The sequence below is a fragment of the Haliotis rufescens genome, unplaced genomic scaffold (genome assembly GCF_023055435.1).
Source record: "Haliotis rufescens isolate VD_foot unplaced genomic scaffold, xgHalRufe1.0.p SCAF_4, whole genome shotgun sequence".
Classification (NCBI taxonomy): Eukaryota; Metazoa; Mollusca; class Gastropoda; order Lepetellida; family Haliotidae; genus Haliotis; species Haliotis rufescens.
Window position 1 is genome coordinate 56083240 of NW_025964112.1, and position 20403 is coordinate 56103642.

Below are 20403 nucleotides of genomic sequence, written 5' to 3' on the forward strand. Positions count from 1 at the left end.
TGTATAGAAGTATATGCCGATGATGTTTACAATGGGAAAAGTGATGATCAAATGATACTGTTATTTGTACTCTATCCATTTTGTTACCTGTGATCGTGCGTCCTGGCATCATGAGTTACCTCCCTTTTAAAGGATACTCAAGTGCTTCTCCGAGAATAATGATCAAACGTGATCTTTGATTTGTTTTGTTTTGAAATGCAGCGGGACTGAATCGTGCTTTGTTCTTTTTACACCACGCAACGTTTGTGAAAATATTTCTTTTATCAATGATACAATAATTAATTTGAAAATACAGTAAACTACATGTACGAACTCAAAGGGACAACTTATTTTAGTTTGTTTTAACCGTTGTTCGTTATAAGCACATATACCGCATATACACAGCAAATGGCCGGGGCCCACTTGCACAAAGCGATCTTAGCGCTAAGACTATTGTAAGCCAATGTTAAAGTATGGGAGTTGTGATCATCTTAGCGCTAAGATCGCTTTGTGCAAGTGGGCCCAGGACAATAAAACAATTCGTTATATCCGTCAATTCGCTATTCGTCCGTTCGTTATAAACGTAGTTTACTGTAATGATAATGAAGTGAAATATCACCCTATACCCATTCAAAATTGAATCGTTAAAACAGCTTTTATCGTGTCAGCAGTATCATTATAAAGCTTTAAACATTCTAGGGATATTTGATTTATGTCCGAATGATATCTAGGACCACAAGGATCTGAATGTATTTCTTCGATTCTAGAACAATGTATTTTGTTCTAATCATATTAGTATATCCATTTCAAATGAACGCCGTCAGTTTGAAATGTAATTTTGGGTAACCAATAATAACCACATGCTTGACAAGACTTATTACAGCATGGTATCAAAGCAAATCTGTATATTGGGGAATTATATATTGTCTCAAACAAGTCGATATACATTTTACCTATTATTTCCCATAGGTAATAAATAACCGAGTTTATACCAGTGCAAATATATCTTCATTCGCACCTGTGTATATTGCGTACGTCATCCGGACGGCAATGTTGACGTCATTCGAATCTTATTGTGACGTAATGTCGGAATGGATAATAAAGAAATTATAACACTCACGTGTGTGTCATACTGATTCTACGAATTCCGTGTGAGAATTGCTGTATTATCCTCGCTCTCGCTCGGGAAATACACGAATTGTGACACTCGTTTCGTGAAATCAGTATGACACACATGCTCGTATGATAATCCATTTAGAAATAACCGTGTTCATAACCGCGTATGTGCACTGGTGCAAATATCATTTCACGCGCACTTCACGCGCTATCGAAATAATCCCCCAATTCACTCTGACATTGGTTGGGTTTAAGACAACAATGGCATTTTTACAAAAAAAACAGCATGATTTTAACTGCGAAACTGATTTTGTCAATAAAAATCTGATTGTATTTCATCTGGTGTATTATGTTATGTTTCGGTATTTGGAGCAGGCGATAAAATACTATACAAAATCACTCCCGTTGTTTTTTTTACACTGCTTATTAAGCCTTTGTAAATCAAATGATTTTGCTTAAAAATATCAGACCAATCGGAAGCGCGCGCATACTTCACACCCCCGCCAAACAAAATACAACAAAAACAATCCCTCCGAAAAAAAAAGAAAGAAAAAAAATCAAAACAATTTTTAAAAAAACCAAACAACGAAAAGGAACAAGACAAAAAACAAACTAGATATTTCAGCCAAAGATGCAAAACATGCTCATGTTTAAATTAAAACCATGTGCCTATTAATTTTTTTAAACAAAATGTTACAGCAATTTATTTCGTTTTTTAACAGTCTGAAGCATATTTTTTGTTGGGGGGAATCAAAACAATTCATCTCGGATGGTTAAAGCGTCCACACGTGACACTGGCGAGCTGGTTTCGATTCCACCATTGGTAATATGAGGAAAGACCATTCCTGATTTCACCACAATGATACTGTGGAATATTGCACCAAGCAGTGTCAAAACTCCTGCTCACTCACTCACTCACTCCCTCCCTCCCTCCCCCCTGCAAAGCGTTCTTAACACAGTGCAGTGCTTGATTAATTTTCTTTGTTTCAACATGGCTTTTAATAATAAAGATAAACAATAAACGATTATTATTTCTCCCATTTATTCTTAACACTGTACATATATTGTAAAACAATAAAGATCGATACATGATATGAACCGTACGTCAGCCATACACATTGCTTCTATGCCAACCTACGGTATATGGTCACTATATACACATATACATATACAAAACATATTGAATGTTAAATAACATCACAGAAGAGTAAATGAATTCGTTCACAGGGAGTTTTACATCCCAATGTATATAAAAGGATACATATATATATATATATATTAAGCCAAGTCGAACTCTTAAGACGAACTTTGCTTTATAAGTACAATAATCTTGGACGCGACGTTAAACCCTATTTCACCTCGCGAAATCCAGTATTTCGATTTTTCGTTTAAAAAATTCAACTTGATAGTCCTTGTCTTTGCATGTTCAAAGAGGTTGACTCCGCCACGAGAACTACGGGCTACTCGATTGTCCCAGGACTTCGACTTAACGCAGTTTTATTGTATTTTCCGCTGGATCGTAAGCACAGTTTCTTTGTATCGTCTCCCTAGCCTGATATAACAAGGGTTCAAATCTCGGGTCGCCCTGGTCATCCTTCCACCTGTATCAGCACCATACTCTGCGATCCTCATCACGTCGGGCTATCCTCCACACGCCGTGATATCAAATAGGTCTACCTTTAAACATAATCTTCATATGGCTTGTCTTGAGACAGTGATATGCATATTGTTCATTTGGTTGTCACATGACAATATAGAGCTGAATTACACATAAGCGGGCGTCAACAGCGGAATCGTTGAAAGTCAGCATGTTTTGTTCCTGGGCTCAATTCTCAGACGGATTGGGTTTAAAGGCTGCATAATCCTGTTGTTGTCGAAAGTGAGCGGAACCTGGAAATAACAGCCACCTTAATAAACTCATGTACACTGAACACAAAAGTGAATTGTGTATTAAGACACATCTGTGACGTCATTCTATTGTTTGAACTCTCCATTATTTTTCAGGAGTGGAGAGTTGGTTGTCAACCGTACATAATCTTGAAGCAGCATTTGAATCTGTCAAATATTTTCAACTACAGAATATTTTGTCAAAGGGTAAAAGTAGGGATGAGTTTTAAGTACGGGAATATCCTCGTAACTCTCCATTCCTTAAAAATAATGGGCCTCGGCCCCTGAGGGGCCTCTGCTCTATTATTTTAAAGGAATGGAGAGTTACTCGGACATTCCCCTCTACATAATTTCCTCAGAAAATACGCCGTGATGATGATCCATCGATTATCTCACGCTTATTCTAAATTGAGGAGCGAATGTTTCTTTTGTGTGAAAAGTACACCGATGCATGTACTAATCTTTGAAATAATTAATTCATCATTTGTCTGTGCCCCATTCACATGGTGGCACAGAATTACGTCCTTTAGACATGCTTAGAAGTCCTCTTATCGTGGGTTCGAATCCACATTCTGGGGATTCACAGCCCTGATTTAGCACCATGTCCAAGTGGTAAATGTCTGAGACCTGCATCACTTTGGAATTTCCACTCACATCAAGCTGACACGCCGTGATAAAACTGAAATACTGCGGCGTTAAACCCAAACTAACGAACCTGTACGTTCCAGGGCCCCGTTCCACAAAGCGATCTTAGCGCTAAGTCGGTCGTAACTCCCATTCTTTAACACTGACTTACGACAGTCGTAGCGCTAGGATCGCTTTGTGGAACGGGTCCCTGTATGTGCAATGTTAATGATAGGAAACCGCTATCAGGGTAAGAACTGGTGTTTAGCTACCCATGCTTCTTGTAAGAGGCGACTAACGGGTTCGGTTGGTCAGACTTGCTGACATGGTTAATGCATATCACGGTATCCCAATTACGTAGATCGATGCTCATGATGTCAATCACTTGACTGTCTGGTTCAGTCTCCATTACTTACAGACCGTCGTTATAAAGCTGGAACATTGCTGAGTACGGCGTTAAAAAAAAGAGTGAGTGAGTGAGTGAGTATGGTTTTACGCCGCTTTTAGCAATATTCCAGCAATATCACGGCGGGGGACACCAGAAATGGGCTTCACACATTGTACCCATGTCGGGAATCGAACCCGGGTCTTCGGCGTGACGAGCGAACGCTTTAACCACTAGGCTACCCGACCGCCCCTTTAAAAAAACAACAAAAAAACAACGTAATGTTGGATGGCAATGTCTCACCTCTGTGTCCTCGGACCGGACAAGCTTGACCCTCCTCAGCATATGGACCATGGCACATTTGGCCTCCATCAGCGCTAATCTCATGCCGATACATATCCGTGGCCCGTAGCCAAACGGATGAAAGGCGATAGGGTTTATTTTCCTCTTGTTTTCAGGCGAAAACCTGAAATAGTTTAAAGTTTACGATAATTGAATAATTATTACGTGTTTAAACTACTTTCAAAAAGGAATCGACTTAAGTCTATTTCGTAGCAATGGAAATGGTTCTAAAAGACCAATACATCAGTATGTGTATGTATGTTAACGGTATGTCAAACGTTTATACTGATATTACATACTAGACAAGACTATGCCAAATATATTGTACCTTTCAGGGTCGAATACTTCCGGGTTGGGAAAGTTCGCGGGGTCGTGATGCAGGGCGTAGACTGAAACAGCCACGGCTGTTCCTTTGTCTATCTGGTACCCCTTTATAGTCACTGTCTCCATCGCTTCACGGGTCATTCTAAAATGAGAAAATGAGAAAAACGGTATTACACCTGGTGGTTTTACATTATATGATAAACGGTAAGAGGCTACGACAGCAAGCAATTCCAGCGTTTGTATTTACGTACTAGTGTGTGTGTATTCCCTTTCCAAATTGAATATCCGAACTGCTAACACTCTATGTACCTAATGGAATTTTAATACTCCTGTAGTTCAGGCTATTTTCATGCTGGCAACTATACAGCTGCGCGCTGTGTCTACATAGTACTGGGTAAGTGCCAATCCCTTAATGACTTTGTCAGGCTGCTCTGATTAACACCAGCAACGCTGATTCAAGCTAAATTATAAATGCAAGCAATACTGATTCCGGCTAATGCAAGTAACACTGATTCAGTGAGTGAGTGAGTGAGTGAGTGAGTTTGGTTTTACGCCACTTTTAGCAATATTCCAGCAATATCACGGCGGGGGACACCAGAAATGGGCTTCACACATTGTACCCATGTCGGGAATCGAACCCGGGTCTTCGGCGTGACGAGCGAACGCTTTAACCACTAGGCTACCCGACCGCCCCAACACTGATTCAGACTAATGCAAGCAACACTGATTCAGGCTAATGCCGGCAGCACCCATTGAGACCAGTGCAAGCAGCACTGATTCAGACTAATGCAAACAACACTGATTCCGGCTAATGCAAGCAGCACTGATTCCGGCTAATGCAAGCAACACTGATTCCGGCTAATGCAAGCAGCACTGATTCCGGCTAATGCAAGCAACACTGGTTCAGGCTAATGCAAGCAACACTGATTCAGACTAATGCAATCAGCACCCATTGAGACTAATGAAAGCAGCACCCATTGAGACTAATGCAAGCAGCACTCATTCAGACTAATACAAGCAACACTCATTCAGACTAATACAAGCAGCACTCATTCAGACTAATGCAAGCAGCACTCATTCAGACTAATGCAAGCAGCACTCATTCAGACTAATGCAAGCAACACTCATTCAGACTAATACACTCAAATAATTCCATCTCGGTAGGACTTCAACTCACATGGGGACGATTGGGAACATCCTCAGGGACTCGTTGAACACCTGTTCCATGTAGCGCATATTAATGATGTTCTCATAGTTGGGCTCCTCCTGGACAAAATATAAAACCAATGGGTAAACAGAGCTGAGTAGAAACAGGTGAGAACTCCTCTAACTTGACTGAGTCGGTTATTTTCATTCAATATCCAGCTGTACTCGGTATCGCTAAACATACGGACACACATAGCTCAACTAAGATGAAAGTGCGCCGTGAGACCTGCACATGTATATCTATGGAATTATTGATAAACCAAAAAGTATTTATGACATATCTGCTTTATAAGTTTGTATTTATCGTGTTATGTAACCGCGGTTACTGTATCGGCCTTTATGAAAAGAAAGGACGTCAGCTATCCCTCATATATCGACAATATGTTGTATAGTTATGCATAGTTGCATAACTGGGTCATCAGACTGTGTGGCGTCGTCCTCGTGCACTTGACAGTGGGCGTAACTTGTAAACATGGAGACAGGTCTAAGCACGCCACTTCACGTATTTGTGGCCATGTATAACATCCCGGTGTCATGCCGGGCTTACTGCGTTCAGAAGTTCAGTGGGACCAAAAAAACTTGACGTTTCCGGTTTATGTTCACCGAGTTTGTTCACGTATATAGCGCCATGTTGTTTTATGCCGCTCCCGTTTATGCCAGTGCCAACAAATATCTTACAAACACTGTAATTAAAGTGTCAGAGAAAATGACGTAAATCTACGAAATAATAATAATAATAATAATAATAATAATAATAATAATATTGCGTACCACTACAACTACTACTGCTACTACTGCTACTACTACTGCTACTACTACTGCTGCTACTACTACTACTACTGCTGCTGCTACTGCTACTGCTACTGCTAATACTACTACTACTACTGCTAGTACTGCTACTACTACTACTACTGCTACTACTACTACTACTACTGCTGCTGCTGCTACTACTACTGCTACTACGACTACTACTACTACTTCTACTACTGCTACTACTACAACAACAAAATTAATATACATACGTCTCCTAGAACTCTGTCAATCTCCTCGTAGACCCTGTCCTGCACGGTTGGGTTCGTAGCCAGGGCGTACGACATGTACTGTAATGCCGACGCCGTCGTCTCGTACCCCGCTATGAGGAACAGGAACGCTTGTCCGATAATCTCATCCTCTGTTAGACCTGCAGACAACATAATACAGTCAGCTGCGGTGTTTGGATGTCATATTACGATGTCAATCACACAGACAACACGGCACCAATCCTCAGGCCGTAGTCATCATCATAGTACAGTCCTCGCCACTTGAAATAGAATCATTTATTGATTGATTGATCAACGAAGAGTGAGTGAGTGAGTTTGATTTTAAGCCGCTTCTAGCAATATTCAAGCGATATCACGGCGGGGGACACCAGAAATGGGCTTTACACATTTTACCCATGTCGGGAATCGACCACGGGTCTTCGGCGTGACGAGCGAACACTTTAGCCACAAGGCTACCCGACCGTCCCGATCAACGAAGACAGCTGAAAAGGTGCTTATACTTTAAAAGTGAAAACAAGCCATTCCGTCTATAAGAAATATAACAATAATGACAAACAATTGCAAAAAGCGCTTTTCCAGAAATATCCGTTTCCTAGAGATAATGAGTTGAGTTGAGTTGAGTTCATTTAGTTATGATCATAAGTGCCCTTTGCAATTTTTTTCAGTACTGTAAGTAATAGTTCTCAATGACGGAATGGCTTGTTTTCCCATTTTTGTGTATCATCACACGTGCAGCTTACTAAATTAATCATCGCGATATTTCGCGATTCTATTTCAAGTGCACAATAATGGTGCACAATAATTTTTTAATTTTGTAGGCGACCAATCTTGTTCTTGGATATTCATTAGCCGGGATACAGTTTGAATATTACTGACTGCAGCGTTAATTCTTTTCACTCACTTGCGATGTTAATGGAATACGATAATGTTTCTTTGTGAATTAGTCAAGTGGTTTAGTTTACTTTGTTATGAAAGGAACACAACACTTCAATCAAAAGGCATCTTCAATGCGGGGCTCTGGCTCCAGGTGAATGACATATGCAGTTATATCACAAAATTCCTCATTTGCATCAATGACGTGTACATGCTTGATGTCATAGTGAGTGAGTGAGTGAGTTGGGTTTAACGCCGCTTTTAACAGTATTCCAGTTATATCGCGGCTTGTCAGCTTAATGTGGGAGGAAAGCCCGAAATGATGCAGGTCTCAGACGTTTACCACTTCGGTGAAACCCACGAGCACGGGTATGGTGCTGACAAACCTAGAAACATAATTGGGGCGAACTGGGATTCGAACCCACAATCATAGGTTTCTGACGTGCCCAAGGGACGCAACTCTGCACAGCGAATCGCGGTGCCTTAGACGACTGGGCCACCCGTGCCCCAGCTTGATGTCATAAACGAAGAGAAGACTACTGACGTTTCTTGTTTTTGTCGACGTTGGCGTTGGCATCAACGTGGTCACCGTCCACGTCGTCAGGCATCTCAGCGTCCAGCATCAACTGCAGAAAGTCGTGGTTCTGAAACACGCAGGAAGGAGATACCCTCAAACGTAATCAATGGCGCTCACTTGGCTCAAACTGAAGCAAACTAAGAAGACGATTTCATATAATTAAAGAAGTGTTAACTAATATTTGCTCCGGAAGTTTTTATCTTTCTATATCGTCTATACTTCCGTAAAATCACACCACGCTAACTGTCTTTATGAAAACAAAATGGTATCAAACGTGAAAACATAGGATAAGGCCCCCGGAAGTGGTAAAAGCGTTCGCTCGTCACGCTGGCAGCCTGGGTTCGATTCCACGTGTGGGTACAGTCGCGATAGAGCTGGAATACTGTTGAAAGCGGAGTAAAAACCCATTCACTCACTAACTCACTCACTCCTGATGTGAGAATGGTTACCTTTGCTTCCTGTTCATGACGTCGCTCCTCCACTATCTCCCTGACGGCTGTGATGATGAAGTTGACGGCATCCTTGGGCCATGCACACATATCAAGCTTCTTGCCTAGCTTCTCCATGCTAGGAAACAGAGCTGCAACAGATTCAGAGTGAGATGAGTTAAGCCGGACGCCGGGCAATATTAATAAAATACGTATATACACACCATTCTTTTTAAATAAACATCATAAAGTAAACTACGTTGAATACGAACTCAAAGGTGACGGCTAAATAATTCGTTATATCCGTACATTCGTTATAAGCGTGTTCGTTTTAACCGTAGTTTACTGTATATATAAAGAAATTAAGATATGTTTCATATACTAAACAAGATTGAGTAGTTAATTTACAGTACGGCTGTTTACAGCTGATACATGTCATCAGGAGAATATTATGTTTCATGTTAGGCGTTAAGGGGAGACTACTCTGACATTACTCACTGGCAAGGAAAACGAATGGCATGGTATATACGCTATCCTTGAATATGTTGTAGGCGTTTTTGACGAAGGGCTCGTTTGGATTCCGCTGAGAATCTACATTCTTCCCGAAGGCTGTCATCAGAATAACATCCATCGTAAAAGCAGATAGGTAGCTGCAAAACAACATCAAGAGACGATGAGCTACGACTCGTCATGAACGACATTCTATGCGGATATGTCACTTTACAGGCAATGCTAGTTTCTGGAACGGTTGAATGGCGGTCTCTTAATTACATCAAAGCGCATATTGAGTGAATGTCACCTAAGTGTTCGGTGATATCAAATATATCAACGCGAGTCGATAAAAGTTTAAAACTCCAAAGCTTGCAGATATATTTGATAACAAAAGACACGAAGGTGAAATTCCGCGGGTCATTTTTCAACTTTTTCAGGTTTTTTTAATAGAATAACCAGTGTAAAAAGTACAGTTAGACAATCATCAGTGGCAGAGAGATTAGTGGTGGCGACGCCATGTAACCGACGACGTCTCAATGCCTGCAACTTCATCCAGTGCAGCGACATCTCCTTCGCGTGATCTTACCCAAACGATATCTTTCGTAAGGAGGCGGGTTTGGATGATAAATTTTAGGTATAAATAAGTATACAACACTAGAAGGATGTTGGTCTAAATTCGACTGTTTACGTTTCACAGTATGCAGGATCCTATCTTTAAATAGTTTCGTTGATTCAGTAGGATACTAGTCAGACATCATAAGGTCCGTGATCCCACGTTTAAGAAAGGAACTGCTAATGTCGTCCACACTCACCATCCTGTGTTAGGTAATAATGATAATAATAATAATAATAATAATAATAATAATAATAAAAAGAAGAAGAATAATAAGAAGAAGAATTCGTATTCCGTATATTTCGTGTTTAGAATCCACTCAACCGAAAACTTACCCTTTGATCTCAACTTGCTGTCCGCCAACGGAGAGTCCTTTCAATCTCTGAGACAGCTTCTCTGCGCATACATTAATTTGCTGGCACATCTGGAGAGAGACAAGTACAATTTAAGTATGACTGCCAAATGACAAAGGTTTAAGACGGTTACCACTCCGGGGGGGGGGGGGAAACCACAAGCACAGCATGGTGCTGTCACCCCAGCGATCATGATGGAGCTCTCGTAACAGTGCTCTTACTATCAAGAACAACAATCCTTACAGTGAGCTACGGTGTAGGAGTTGTATAATTTTTTCATGTTTTGCCATTTTTCTTACCTGTTTCAGTTTGCCGGCGCTGAACGTTGGACTGATGATGCTCCGGATCCTCTTCCAGTTTGCCCCCTTCTCAAAGAAGATGCCCTTGTTTATGGGGCTAGGGTACAAGTCGATGTCCTGACGGGGCAGAAAACTATGGTTGAACATTGTGTTGTGAGGTGTAGTTCTCAAAGTTAATATCATACTTCATCTATCCCAGTGATCAGGGAAAGCATGTTAACAGCTCTCAATGATATGTTTATAGCTCTAAAGCATATCTTTATATCAATCCATATCAATCTCACTGATCGGGGAAAGCATGTTTATAGCTGTCAATCATATGTTTATAGCTGTCAATCATATCTTAATAGCTGTCAATCATATCTTTATAGCTCTCAATCATATCTTTATATCAATCCATATCAATCTCACTGATCGGGGCAAGCATGTTTATGGCGCTCAGTGATATGTTTATATCAATCCATATCAACCTCATTGGTCAGGGAAAGCATGTTTTTAACGCTCAGTGATATGTTTATATCAATCCATATCAATCTCATTGATCAGGGAAAGCATGTTTATAACGCTCAGTGATATGTTTATATCAATCCATATCAATCTCACTGATCGGGGCAAGCATGTTTATGGCGCTCAGTGATATGTTTATATCAATCCATATCAACCTCATTGGTCAGGGAAAGCATGTTTTTAACGCTCAGTGATATGTTTATATCAATCCATATCAATCTCATTGATCAGGGAAAGCATGTTTATTACGCTCAGTGATATGTATATCTCAATCCATATCAATTTCTGGGTGATGCGTTGATACAGACGTGGTTGTAGCTGCTATAATGATACAAACACGTTGCAAGTGACCTCATGTCACTTAATTGCCTAACCAAGCGTTTACGCGCCCTTAATAGTAGCCGTAGTTGTACAACAGCAGCAGCAGAAGAGGTAGTTGCAGCAACACTTTCTACTGCTGATAAGTTTAGACAGGAATGTAATATACAAAGGAATGTAGTTCAGCACCAGATCGCTGAAGTTGTAATAACTTGTCTATGCGTAAACATGTAGGCCTGGATTGTCGTATAACCCCACCCACATGGATGAACGCTGCTGTTTCAACTCGAACATAATGCAGTGCGTCAACCATCAAACATTCCGTCATACATGCTAAGTGGGTTGCACTTTCCTTTACGACATTCTCTGCGGTCTTCGTAACTATGTATAAGTGTCCGTCTTGTAAACATTGTTGGACACGTCCGCAGTTTCGAATCGGAAGGTAATACCATCACTCGCAACAACTCGCGTCAAACCTCATGACAGTGCAAAGGTCGAGCGGAAGACTCAACAATTGTCTCCTTTTGTAGTGGATGTTATAATGAAGGTCACTGAAGTGTATTTATATTAGTATTTATATTCTTAATTCCTTGGCGTGTTACTGTTCCCAGGAAAAAGTATATCATGGCATTAACAAACAAACGCCACTCTCGAATGACGCAATATTTTCTGGAATAAACAGAGTTTTGATTGTTTGTAAATGTGCTTTCCGTTATTATAAGATACAGTACACTACGGTTATAACGAACTCAAAGGGACAACTATTTTTAGTTCGTTATAACCGTAGTTCGTTATAAGCATATATACAGCATAACTACCAAAATTGTCGGGACTAAAAAGTTAGTTCGTTATATCCGTCAGTTCGTTATAAGCGTGTTCGTTATAACCGTAGTTTACTGTAAGTGTATTTATTTCTTTTGTTGATCCACGCATTTTAGAAAACGAGATGTCGAGGAATTAGGTGATAAATGTGTTCTTCTCGAAAACATTCAGTAATAAGAATCTAGAAGAAAGAAGCGTTTACCCATCGATTCTGGAACTTGTTGAACTCTTTTACTTCAATCTGTTTCAGCATTTCCAGGTCCGTCACGACTAGAACAGGCTTGTGGCCGAAATAGACACTGGAAGGAAGACACAGAAAACATCAGGAACTGACGGTGTCGACAGAACAATCCAAACATGGAGTTGTTTAATCCGCAACGTGTTATTTCTCCACGGGGTGTGTCATGTAAAACTGTATTAGTTGAGATGAGTTAATTGTCTCCAGATTCTCCAGCTGTTTCGTGATGGTACAGTAAACTACGGTTATAACGAACTCAAAGGGACCGCTAATTTTAGTTCGTCATAACCGTAGTTCGTTACATGCATAAATATAACAAATATACGGCAAATTGACGGGACCAAAAAATAAGTTCGTTTAATCTGTCAGTTCGTTATAACCGTAGTTCGTTGTAAACGTATTTTACTGTATTTATAAACGGGCTTCTGGGTAGTATTCCATTTAGATGATGCTTGCGAGTGTGGTACTGTTACACCACACGGCGAATTGTGGCGCCTTAAAAGTCAATGCCAGAAAATAACCAGTTTCGATTATCCTTCGAAACAGATTTCATTGGGCATATAGGGCCAAATAGCGGTGAAAATTACATGAATTGATCACTGATAAACAGAGATGACCCCAGGCGTCCGCGAAAAGAGTAAGCTTGCCCTGCCCTACCGGCAGTACAGTATCAGTAAAATAGAGTGAGTGAGTGAGTATGGTTTTACGCCGCTTTTAGCAATATTACGGCGGGGGACACCAGAAATGGGCTTCACACATTGTATCCATGTCGGAGATCGAACCCGGGTCTTCGGCGTGCCGATTGAACGCTTTAACCACTAGGCTACCCGACCGCCCCCAGTCAAAAGGACCACAGTAACAAAACACACCCAAGCGAGACTGTTCCTTACCAACATACTACTTTCTCAAATACCATGTTAACAAAATGCAAATTGACAAATAAATAAAGCATAGACAATATATATATGGAGCAAGTGCATGGCGTCTTGTAAAGGTTAACGTTCAGATCCAGTAAGTCGCCATGACCTTTGACGCCCACACATCGTGGTTACTAAAGAGGATTGTCATCACCAAGTAGCTATTCTTGAAACACCATAAAGGAAGACATCCGTCAGCCTATCTATTGAGAGGATGCCGTTTTCAGAGATATGATTTGTCTTTCAGCTGGGGCACAATCGCTTCTGTTATTTATACTCATACGAAAATGAATTTATATTGAATATAATTTGTAATTAGATTTTACATTTGGAACCTAAAATTACAAATAAATTAAAGGTGTTTGACATTCAACGCTTGCATCCCACTTTCTAATAACAACTGAAAATCTGCAAATCGGTGACTTGATATACCATATGTATGTTGTGGTACAAGATATACTTTATCTAAATATATACTTTGTTCTGTCCGATTGTTATTAATACATGTATGAAAAGGAACTGTGTTATTTTGGTAATACTTTGTTTTTCTATTGTTTACATCCTACAATAACATTGTCTCTTCCTTCTTCACCAAGGCCGTAGTTTTTTTTGACAGGGGGGAGGCAAATAAGATTATTTATTATTCATCTCTTATTCAAGTTAACCATCACAAGGAAAATCTCCCCCCCCCCCCCCCCCCCCCCCCCCCCCCCCCCAGCTGCATACGGCACTGTGCACGGTACTGTTCTGCGTGTTAGTGTTACGATCAACTTGGCACGCGCACGTCCGGTGGATGAGTATTCAGTGCGCATTTCCATCACATGGCCCGCATGGATTGTGAAACTCTGACCTGTCCAGTTGACCAGATGCGTGTACGAGAGGAGGAAGTCGGAGGAAGCTAGATAACCGATGGTGGTTGCTCCCTACCCCCTCCCCACACTCACCTCAAGGGGCTCGGGTTGTCAATGTGCGTAGACGTAGCCCATTTGATTATTATTAAAATAGAGTAAACGTTACAGTGTATTCAACTTTCCGTTTGTATATAGTAACCCATTTGTTTGCGTCGTGGTATGTGTTTTGTATGCAAAGAGAACCTACCCGTAGACAGGTCCGAACTTTTTTTTCCACTCCAACAAAGGATAAACAAACCCCTGCAAAAAGAACAAAATTACTCTTAGTACATCTGCACCGAAAACAGATCAGATTTCTTGACGGTGGACATCTTGTAAATGTTCATTAAAAGACATGTGAGCTGCCAAGCTGGATAAAAATTATGTTGGCTTAATTATTAGAGTAGGCAAAGTCTATCTTGCTTTGGAATGGAGCCACGAGCGTAAAATGTGATGGATAATGTTTTACAATTATCATTAGGAACGTCTTTCGTTAGTTTTTGGGGGAGTGAGTTGCTTTTAACGTCGCTGTGAACAGTATTCCAGTTATATCACGGCGTGTCAGGTGAATTTGGAAGGAGAGTCCTAAGTTATTCAGGTCTCAGACGTTTACAACTTGGCGAAGCCCCAGAGCACGGGTATGGTGCTTGTAGACCTAGAAACATAATCGGGGTGAATCTGGGTTCGAACCACAATCATTGGATCCAGGTGTACCCAGGGGACGCAACTCTGCACCCGTGCGTCATCGTGCGTTCTTGTTTGTAACAGTTAAGTCGTTTGTCTAGCTATATGTATTGGTTATAATATTTATCACTGTGCAGAGTTGCGTCCCTTGGGCACGCCATAAACCTATGAGTGTGGGTTCGAATCCGGTTCGCACCGATTATGTGTCTAGCATACCTGTGCTCGTGGGTTTCACCGAAGTTATAATCGTCTAACACCTGCATCACTTTCCTCCCACATCACGCGGTGATATAACTGGAATATTGTTAAAGCGCGTTTAACACAACTCACTCACCCACCCACAAAGCAATTGATACGACTAGCTTAGGCTTATGTTAAACTATGGACGTTGCGGTTCTCTTATCCCACTACGTTAGTCTGTCTTACAGACCCTGATACAAATATATCAAATACAGCCCATGCAAGTCTATAATGTTTGGCAAGTCTAGATTTCTGCAGTATCTGAAAATGAAGAGTCTCTGGGCTCCTTTTTTATTTTGTTATTAAGATAATTTAACAACTGTTTTTTCTGTGCGATATGCTCATTTCAGAGACTAGTTGTTAGTCTACCACTACGTCTTCTCACCCTTTTGGCCATGGGCAGAAGGTTACCAAAAAATGGTATCGGTGTGGGACCAGGAATCTGCCTTTTCTTGAACACAGTGTAACCAGACATGCCGTATCTGAAAACAAAGATTATATGTTGCCATGGAGAAGGGCGAGAGTACATGGTTTACGGATTAGCAAAGCTCACTCTTACACGCCTCCAAGCATCCTCCCTTAATGTGACTCCCCCGCAATATCATGCTTTCAATACGGTTCAGTATACTCTGCAATCTTACTTCCAGGCTGTTCCTGTGCCACACTGTTCACCATAATACCTCACAAATGAGGAATCGGATTGTATTAACAGATAAAACGGTGCCATGTTACTATCGAAATGACACCTCCAGATTGTATCAACAGAGACAAATTCATTGTGTAACTATCGAAACAGCACTTTTTACTTTCAGATTTAAGAGCCACGAGAAAACTGGCTTACATTTAAAACACAGTTAAGTTGGAGATGTTTAAACAGCATCCGCGTTACAGACACTTTCCAGACTTTCCAGAGCAGTGGCCACTTGGGAAGCATTTCCAAGATATTTGGTTCGCCATGTATGTTTAAGTGACGCCTATTCTGGGAGAAAAAACGAGAAATTCTCAAGAATGTTATTAAATTCGGTCAATCGACTGCTGTTTTCAGGGTCTGCCTACGTAAAAGCTTGTAATATTTTATTAGAAAATACTTTTAAGACTTGCATTCCTATGTCGTGACGGGAAGGGTGATTCATTATGTGTAATGTTTCACAAGTTATATAAAAAAGGGCTGTTACTTATATGTCAAGTTTGAAGTCGGACGACACAATAGAAAGTGGGCGTGTCAGCTTGCTGTGTGAGGACGTGGTGGGTGTTAGCCATGAGGGTCAAGACCCCGACTCCGGGGACGGTACTGATGCTCCAAGGATAATAATAGGTTTTGCCATGTATTTCATGTCATGTCCACGCTATGACATTTTTGTTATTTATTATACATATTTAATATATATATACATTTGGCTGTGGTTTTAAGCCCTACATTTGGCTGTGGTTTTAAGCCCTATATGACGTGAACAGCTTGATAGATCTTTGGCGCTACATTGTTTGAGGACCAAAGAGGAACAGCAGTTGGGCACTCGATTGTAGTCCCACATGGCGTTGATGTTAGAAATTGAGTCAGTTGTAGATGGGATTACAATACTCCGCAACAAACTTGTGAATCCAAACCGGTTCCACGTCAAGGTAACCGATCTCTTAATAACTTATGAACTAGTTTTATACTGATGAACTTTTTAACTAACTTAGTCATATACTGATGAATGAAAGAACTAACGCACTGATATACTAATGAACTAACATACTGTTTTACTGAAGCACTTCATGAACTCTGAGGTGACCTCTAGTACGGCGACTTAAAGTACAGTGACTACACCACCCACGTCAAACTGCACCAAACGAGCGCCGCCATCTTGTCGAGTTCAGGGTATCCGGTGGAAGAATGACAGTGTACGGTTTGTGTATTGACAGAGCGGTGTGGGGGTGGGGGGGGTGGTCGGGGCTTTGTTGGGGGTAACTTTCATTCACAATCACAAGCGACACTGGACCCCGGACACATCTGTCACGAGCATCCTCACCTCGGCGGACAATTGACTGACGGCGTTATTTCCCCATTGATGATGAGACTGACGTCAGCCGGTGAAAGCTTTTATGCTATTATTCTGCGTGTTTCAAAATATGATAAACGTCATAATTAAACGTTACAAAGTTGATTGATGGTTCGAAAAACAGATAGAAATATTACTCAAATGTATTCGTTAAAAATTGCTGAATATACTTTGACGGAAATATTCATGTAGAATTTTGGTACCTCTTCGCATAATAACGGTGCAGTGAAGAGATGGAAATGGCGCGGTCGCGATCCCTTGCAATTGTCCACACAGCTCGAGCAACACGATTAACATTAAACTGCTGTTACGGAGCATCGCCTGAATTGAGACTGTGTTATGGAGTCTCGCTTGAATTGGAATTGCGGTACAGAGCATCGCCTATAATGAGATTACTTTACGGGAGCATAGCCTGTATTGAGATTACGTTACGGGAGCATAGCCTGTATTGAGATTACGCTACGGGAGCATCGCCTGTATTGAGATTACGCTACGGGAGCATCGCCTGTATTGAGATTACGTTACGGGAGCATAGCCTGTATTGAGATTACGCTACGGGAGCATCGCCTGTATTGAGATTACGCCACGGGAGCATCGCCTGTATTGAGATTACGCTACGGGAGCATCGCCTGTATTGAGATTACGCTACGGGAGCATAGCCTGTATTGAGATTACGCTACGGGAGCATCGCCTGTATTGAGATTACGCCACGGGAGCATCGCCTGTATTGAGATTACGCCACGGGAGCATAGCCTGTATTGAGATTACGCTACGGGAACATCGCCTGAATTGAGATTACGGTACGGTAGCTTCGCCCAATTTGTGGCAGGGATGACTTTGAGGGATTGGGAGTCCATTAACACTGCTTTGTTCATAACTGCTTCATTCACTCAATCTTACACACATACAAATTCTACCTTCAACTGACACTCACATGCTCATCCACTCATGCACTCTGCCAAACATCTTCTATTCATTGTATCAGAAGGTTAGACATGAGAATGTCAGATGGTTAAATGTCACAGACAGCGCATTCAATCCTGATATCGACACACGCATTAATTCGCGTCCACGGTAATACTTACATGAACAGCAACGACACCGTCACCACCACCAACGCCACAGACGGCAGGATACTCATTAGCTCCAACATGGTCATCTGCTGCAAATACATGTCTGTTAAAATGGCTGTCATTGATACAAAACTAGATTCAACTGCTTTCTGCTCCGCGCCTTCAACAGTGGATCTCTGCAGATGATCTCGTATGTATTAAAGATTCTTCAATCAAAGAGATAATTCAAATACAGTTGTTGACGTCGCAGTCGGTGTGAAATATAACCCTCCATGTATCTCGACGTATCAGATAATGCACTTTTGCGTAAATGCCCATTGTGAAAAGGCTGAGTTCGTTGTGAGTGCTTTTTGATAGAGCATGCGCTGATTAGAAAACGAGACCAGTCACATGAAGAAGATGGTCACAGAGACCATATACATGTACTAGATATATTATATGGTCTATGGTGATCAGTAATAGATATGTCATGTTTCTGTAAATATTTACATCCGTAGCTGCCATGCTGACGCCAATAGCTCGCGTGGTGAAATTAAACTGATGCATCATTTGATTGATGAATTTACAGCGGTTTGTGTGAACATAAACCAAACTGGGGGTGCATGATTCAAGGTTGAGTAGTAGCTAACGGAAATGCTTTCTCGTTTAAAAAACAAGAGGTTTCATATCTTTTCAAAAGCCCAGAAAAGTTTTAATGTGTCCATGGAAAGATACACCGCTTCGAAATCTTAACATATTGGCACTTATTGGTATCCCTTATAAACACGGGGCGGTCGAGTAGCCTAGTGGTTAAAGCGTTCGCTCGTCACGCCGAAGACCCTGGTTCAATTACCGACATGGGTATGATGTGTGAAGCCCATTTCTGGTGCCCCCCGAGATCATATTGCTGAATTATTGCTAAAAGCGGCGTAAAACCATACTCACTCACTCACCTTATACACACACACACACACACACACACAAACACACACACACACACTCTCTCTCTCTCTCTCTCTCTCTCTCTCTCTCTCTCTCTCTCTCTCTCTCTCTCTCACGAGAATCAGAAAGGTTACAGTAAGAGGATACCGAATCTATGCACATTGAACCATGCTGTGGGCGAACGGGGCAATGGTTTGTGTTGAGCTTACGACCATCATCATTCATCTTGCATCATAATACGGATGTATCGGGTGAAGATGAAGGTTGTATTGGATGTATGGTACGAGGCATATCAACCAGGAAGTGTGTATACATGTCCTTGTCTAAGCTGGCATATCTTTCCTTGTCACGATTCCTGTTATATATAATGATTCGAACACGACAGGTTAACACACGTTATCGCTTTGGTCAAACCCACGACAACGATATGGCGCTCGTAAACCTAGGTTCATAATCAGGGTGAACCTGGGATTCGAACCCGCGATCAGAGTATCACGGCACGGCTGAGGATACTGCATATTTACCTTAAATATAGATATATTACACGAGCATTGATACATACATTCACGGTAGATTCAAAACATCACTTTTAACTGATAATAGATGACGAGGGTCATCACAAGTCTGTTGTTTGTTTGTGTTTTTGTTTGTTGTTTAACGCCGCACTCAGCAATATTCCAGTTATATGACGGCGGTCTGCAAAATAATCGAGTCTGGACCAAACAATCCAGTGATTGACATCATGAGCATCGATCCACACAATTGGGATAGGAATGACATGCATCAACCAAGTCAGCGAGCCTGACCACCCGATCCCGTTAGTCGGGTCTTACGACATGCATAGTCGCCTTTTACGGCAAGTCAGTAAACAATGCATCATATATCCCTTCACGATAGACTACATGACCATATACCTCAGTTATGTAGACCCTCGATACGCTTGAGATCGCTACCGTTATACATAGCGTTTGTGTCTACTCGAGTGAACATTACTCTGTGTGGTTTAACGACGCGCTCAGCTTTTTTCTGTATGACAGCGGCTTTTAAAAGATCATGTCGTAACCAGACGATCCAGTGATTGATATTATAAGAATCAACCATTTCACCATTTCTGACCTCCGAATCAAATTTGTCGCATCTTACGGTTGCATAGGTTGCAGGGGATCTATTCTAACGCGGAAGAGTGAGTGAGTGAGTATGGTTTTACGCCGCT

General features: G+C 41.3%; 1 protein-coding gene across 5 annotated transcripts in view; it reads right to left on the minus strand.

Moving 5' to 3' along the window:
- Nucleotides 1-2120: 2120 nt before the first annotated feature.
- The window catches only part of LOC124114676 (cytochrome P450 3A6-like), a 47899-nt gene continuing 29616 nt past the window's right edge, over nucleotides 2121-20403 (minus strand). For 3 of the 5 annotated variants that reach the window (XM_046475362.2, XM_046475364.2, XM_046475378.2), the window contains exons 2-15: nucleotides 18282-18358; nucleotides 15540-15636; nucleotides 14439-14491; nucleotides 12388-12484; nucleotides 10539-10655; nucleotides 10222-10310; nucleotides 9280-9431; nucleotides 8803-8933; nucleotides 8321-8420; nucleotides 6886-7043; nucleotides 5835-5923; nucleotides 4662-4799; nucleotides 4295-4457; nucleotides 2121-2985 (exon numbers count right to left, since the gene is read on the minus strand). In XM_046475362.2, coding sequence (XP_046331318.1) covers nucleotides 2899-2985; nucleotides 4295-4457; nucleotides 4662-4799; nucleotides 5835-5923; nucleotides 6886-7043; nucleotides 8321-8420; nucleotides 8803-8933; nucleotides 9280-9431; nucleotides 10222-10310; nucleotides 10539-10655; nucleotides 12388-12484; nucleotides 14439-14491; nucleotides 15540-15636; nucleotides 18282-18358 — 1548 coding nt within the window. In that variant the 3' untranslated portion in view covers nucleotides 2121-2898. The remainder of the gene's footprint in view (nucleotides 2986-4294; nucleotides 4458-4661; nucleotides 4800-5834; nucleotides 5924-6885; nucleotides 7044-8320; nucleotides 8421-8802; nucleotides 8934-9279; nucleotides 9432-10221; nucleotides 10311-10538; nucleotides 10656-12387; nucleotides 12485-14438; nucleotides 14492-15539; nucleotides 15637-18281; nucleotides 18359-20403) is intronic. The other 2 variants (XM_046475371.2, XM_046475388.2) reach the window with 1 other exon arrangement.